Source organism: Solanum tuberosum, unplaced genomic scaffold (genome assembly GCF_000226075.1).
Source record: "Solanum tuberosum cultivar DM 1-3 516 R44 unplaced genomic scaffold, SolTub_3.0 scf00082, whole genome shotgun sequence".
Classification (NCBI taxonomy): Eukaryota; Viridiplantae; Streptophyta; class Magnoliopsida; order Solanales; family Solanaceae; genus Solanum; species Solanum tuberosum.
The window spans coordinates 1,706,595-1,711,844 of NW_006239006.1; the positions used below are offsets into that span (position 1 = coordinate 1,706,595).

A 5,250-nucleotide genomic window follows, 5' to 3' on the forward strand; every position below is an offset into this window, starting at 1 on the left:
CAGGTGGAGTGTTTAGAGTTAAGGAGGGTTCTTCCTCAGGTTATTCAAAGTCGGGGGAGAATCAAGGTTGGAATTCCAAAATATACGAGGAGGGTTTCCACCCACGCTATTTACAGCGAGGTGGGAATCAAGGTTGGAACTTTCACAAGGAGGAAGAACAAAGAAGATACTATCAAGAATGGGCTGAGCAAAGTGATTATTGGAAAAGGAGGATGACCATGAAGAGAACCACACTCAATCGAGTGAGAGCCCAAAGTCGAAAGGGAGTGCAGGTAGTCCCCGGGTGAATGATTTGTTGTCACGCATCCTTGACAAAGTTGAAGGGTCAGATAATTTGTTAAAAGGGATGAAAGCTGATTTCTCGTCATTGAACAATAAAGTGAACTCTCATGCAGCTGCAATCAAGATACTTGAAGGTCAGTTGAGTTTACTTTCAGCACAATTAAAACCAAAAATGACAAAGGAATATGATGACAGAGGGCTGGCTACGGTTACCCGTAGTGGGAAGGTTGCGATAGGCAATGTGACAGGCAACGAAGAAGCTCAAATACATGAAGAAGACAAAGGTAGGGAGGAAGAAGAAATACCCATACATCAAAGCATTGCCAAAGGACCACAAAATTATGTGGACAAACACAATCCAATCCCAAAAGTTATGCAACCTTTAACCAAAATATCTCCTCAATTTCCCCAAAGCCTCCAGAAGAAGAATGAGGATGAGAAGTTCAAGAAGTTTTTATCGGTGTTCAAGACATTATTGATTAATCTCCCTCTAGTAGAAGCATTGTTTGAAATGTTGGGTTATGCCAAGTTTAAGAAGGAGTTGGTCAAAATGAAAAGGATCTTGGATTTTGAGACAATCGAAGTTTCTCAAATTTGTAGTACAATTATGATTAAGGAACTGATCAAAAATAGAGAAGATCCCGAAGCATTTACCATCCCTTATACCATCGGCATTCTCCAATTTGTTAAAGCCCTATGCGATTTGGGAGCAAGCATCAACCTAATGCCATATGTAATCTATAAACAACTAGGTTTGGGTGAGCCGAAAGCCATAACAATGAGACTCTTGATGGCAGACCAATCAATTAAACACCCTGTGGGGATACTATATGACATCTTGGTAAAGGTTGACCGATTCATTTTTACGACTGATTTTGTCATTCTCGATTGTAAAATAGATGCTGAAATTCCCATCATTTTGGGAAGACCATTCTTGGCAACCGGGAGAGCGTTAGTGGATGTTGAAAGTGAAGAACTGAAGTTTCGGGTAAACGAAGATGAATTAACCTTTAATGTTTGTAAGTCAATGAAACACCCAAGCGATAGTCACGTGGTCTCCAGTGTTGATGTTATTGATGAGGTGGTCGCTAGTGTGAGCCATTTGATGTGTATGAGTGAACCACTTGAGGCCGTGCTTGCTACCTATGATGAATTCGAAATTCAAGGCTGCAAAGAGGTAGTAGCTGCTCTTTCAAGCATGGGGGGGGGGTGTATTCAAAGAACACATTGAAATTGGACATTGATCTAAAAAATCAAGAAAATCCTCCCACAAAGCCATCAACAGAAGAACCATCAAATCTGGAGTTGAAAGTACTTCCCTCCCATCTCCGATATGCTTTCTTGGGGGCAAACAACACCTTACCGGTGATGATTGCAGATGACTTGCTTGAATGGCAGGTAAAATTGCTCCACGAGGTATTGAGAAAGCATATCAAAGCTATAGGTTGGACTATCGCCGGCTTAGTGGGAATTCCTCTCGGTATTTGCACAAACAAAATTCAGCCTGATAGTGAGGATAAACCAAGTGTTGAACATCAACGGAGATTGAACCCATCGATGCAAGAGATGGTGAAAAAGTAGATAATAAAGTTGTTAGACGCAGGTGTGATCTACCCTATTGCGGATAGCAAATGGGTAAGTCCGGTGCAATGTGCACCAAAAAAGGGAGGCATCAGAATAATCACAAATGAAAAGGGTGAGCTTGTATCTATAAGACCGGTGACTAGATGGTGAGTATGTATTGATTATCGGATGTTACACTCATGGATCGAAAAAGATCACTTTCCTATGCCTTTCATGTATCAAATACTTGGTTGACTTTCAGAGAGAGGTTGGTATTGCTTTTTGGATGGGTATTCCGATTATTACCAAATCTCCATTGCTTTGGAAGACCAAGAGAAAACCACCTTCACTTGCCCATATGGAACTTTTGCCTTCAAACGGATGTCGTTTGGGTTCTGTAATGCTCCGACAACATTTCACCATTGCATGTTATCTATTTTTGTTGATATGGTGGAGGATTCAATAGAGGTCTTCATGGATGACTTCTCGGTTGTGGGTGACACTTTTGAAACATGTTTAGCACACTTAGGACAAGTTCTCCAAATATGTGTGGAGACAAATTTGGTCCTACATTGGGAAAAAATGCCACTTCATGGTTAAGAAAGGTATAGTTATTGGTCACAAAGTGTCGCAAAAAGGGCTGGAGGTTGATAAAGCAAAGATTGAAATGATTGAGAAGTTACCAACACCAGTTTCAGAGAAGGTTATTCGGAGTTTCATGGGACATGCCGGTTTTTACCGGAGGTTCATTAAAGACTTCTCAAAAATTGCACATCCTCTAAGCAAACTCTTGGAGAATGAGGTGAAATTCCACTTTGATGATACTTGCATGGTAGCCTTCAAGTGCTTGAAAGAAAAAATTGGTCTCAAGCCCGGTTATCATTAGTCCCGATTTGTCATAACCCTTCGAAGTGATGCGTGATGCAAGCGGCACTGCATTAGGTGCTGTATTGGGGCAAAAATGCAACAAACTATTTCACCCCATTTACTACGCAATGAAAACTCTAAATTCTGCTTAGCGTAACTATACAATTACAGAGCAAAAATTACTTGCGGTAGTATATGCGTTTGAGAAGGTCCGAGCATACTTGCTAGGCACTAAAGTGGTGGTTCACCCTGATCATGTTGCACTGCATTATTTGATGGAAAAGAAGGATGCCAAGCCAAGATTGATAAGGTGGGTGCTACTTGTGGAAGAATTCAAATTTGAAGTCAAAGATAGGAGAGGTTCTGAAAATAAGGTGGCTGACCATTTATCAAGATTGGAAGAAAAAGAAATGACGAGCTGGAGATCGACATAAATTATGTCTTTCCCGATGAACAGGTATTCACGGTAACTCTCCAACAATCTCCTTGGTATGCTGATTTTCTTAATTACGTAGTGTATGGATTAATGCCGGAAGAATTGAACTTCTACCAACAAAAAGGGTTCTTGTTTGATGTTAAGAAGTATTTTTGGGATGAATCATATTTATTCAAAGATTGTGCAGACCATATCATTAGGAGGTGCATTCCGGAGGCGGAAGCCATCGAAATTCTCCATGCTTGTCACGCTTTATAGGTTGGGGGTCATCATGGTGGTGTTCATACAGCTGCTAAAGTCCTTCAAAGTGGCTACTACTGGCAGTTGCTCTACAACTATTCTCATGAGTTTGTTAAGAAGTGCACTCAATGTTAGAAACAAGGTGGAGTGTCCAAAAGACACGAGTTGCCTCTTACGCCCATTATAGAGGTTGAGCTATTTGATGTTTGGGGAATAGATTTCATTGGTCCATTTGTGAGTTCGTTTGGTAATAAGTATATTTTGATGGCAGTAGACTATGTTTCTAAATGGGTGGAAGTTGTTGCACTTCCAAACAATGAAGGGAAAAGTGTTGTTCAATTCCTGAAACACTACATCTTTGTTAGATTTGGTACTTCTCGGGCTATTATCAGTGATGGGGGATCCCATTTGTGCAATAGGCATTTTGCATCCGCATTGACAAAGTATGGAGTGAAACACAAAGTGGCAACTTTGTTCATCCCCAGACGAGTGGCCAAGTGAAAGTGTCAAATCGAGAGATCAAGAGTATCTTGGCCAAGACGGTAAATGCAAATAGGACGGATTGGTCTCGAAAGGTTGATGATGCTCTATGGGCATATCACACTGCATACAAAACACCAATTGGTATGTCTCCGTATCAGCTAGTCTTCGAAAAATCTTGCCATTTACAGGTCGAATCTGAACACAAAGCATTTTGGGCATTGAAAGCCCTAAATCTGAACTAGGCAAAGACTTCAAAAGAGAGAGTAGATCAGCTAAATGAGTAGGACGAATTCAGGGTCAGGGCGTATGAATGTTCAGCTCTTTACAAGGAAAAGATGAAGAAAAGGCATGATTCAAGATTCCTTAAGAGTGAGTTCTGAGTAGGACATTGGGTTTTACGATATAATTCTCGACTCAGACTCTTTCTGGGAAAGCTAAAATACAAATGGTCAGGTCCATTTAGAGTAACACGGGTGTTCACAAATGGTACTATTGAAGTCTAAGGTAAAGAGGGACCTGCATTCAAAGTTAACTGGCAACGCTTGAAGTTGTATTTTTGCGAGTGCTAAGAGATTTCTCTGATTGAAGTGGCGTGTCTGGAAGATTCTTGAGAGCATTTATGTAATGACCCATAAAATGAATAGGTTAAACTAGAGCCTAACTAGTGTGTGGTTGAGTTGATGTGAGGTTTGAGGGTGTAAAATGTTGTCCCGAACTATGGTTGAGGGGTTTAGGGTCTAAACGTCAAGGTATAAGTCCCCAAGGACCACCCAAGGGGTCCTTGAAGAGGACCCTAAACCTAAACCCCAAGAACCTAAGAAAACCAAAAAACCTATTTTTTTTTTAATGACCTATGAATGGGGACCTATGCCCCGTAGGTCCATCCACTCCCCATAAATGGACTCCGTAGGTCAAGCCCCCAAAATGTGAGTTGCTGAACCAAACCACGGTTTTCCAAAATGGCCCGTGGTCCCACCCATGGTCCGTGGGTGGTGGTTCGTGGGTCATGACTGTTTGCTGTCAAATGTCTCGGTCAAGGTGAGGGCTATTTGGTAAATTCCTTTTAAGTTGAGTTTAGTTAATAGATGGTTTTTATTGGTTTGTTATAGTATTTTAATAGTTTTTAAAGTATTAAACTCTATTTTAGAATTCATTATTTCAAAACACCCCAAAAGTTAGAAAACCTCTCTTCTCAAAAAGTTCTCTCTCTAGAAACCTCCATTGGAGGTAAAATATTCAAGCTTCCAAGGTCAAGACTTCAAGTTTTTCAAGGGATTTTCGTGGGATTCTTTCATAAAAGGTATGGTAGTCTTCATCCTTGACTTAGTTTCTTTCAAGGAGCCAATTTAAGAAATGATTTCAAGTCTCCAATATTTTCC

At 40.6% G+C, this 5,250-nt stretch overlaps 1 protein-coding gene across 1 annotated transcript; it reads left to right on the forward strand.

Annotated features, from left to right (window-relative positions):
- Positions 1–346: 346 nt before the first annotated feature.
- Positions 347–1,863, forward strand: LOC107060423 (uncharacterized). Its single transcript, XM_015308382.1, has 2 exons — positions 347–1,459; positions 1,681–1,863. Exons 1-2 carry the CDS (start codon positions 347–349, stop codon positions 1,861–1,863), a joined length of 1,296 nt encoding a protein of 431 aa, XP_015163868.1.
- Positions 1,864–5,250: the final 3,387 nt, after the last annotated feature.

Bases quoted from the DNA above. Each gene is read 5' to 3' on its own strand.
- LOC107060423 (XM_015308382.1), top strand. From the start codon at position 347: ATGAAAGCTGATTTCTCGTCATTGAACAATAAAGTGAACTCTCATGCA. The intron at 1,460-1,680 runs GTAGTAGCTGCT...CTTGAATGGCAG, and splicing joins AAATTCAAGGCTGCAAAGAG to GTAAAATTGCTCCACGAGGT.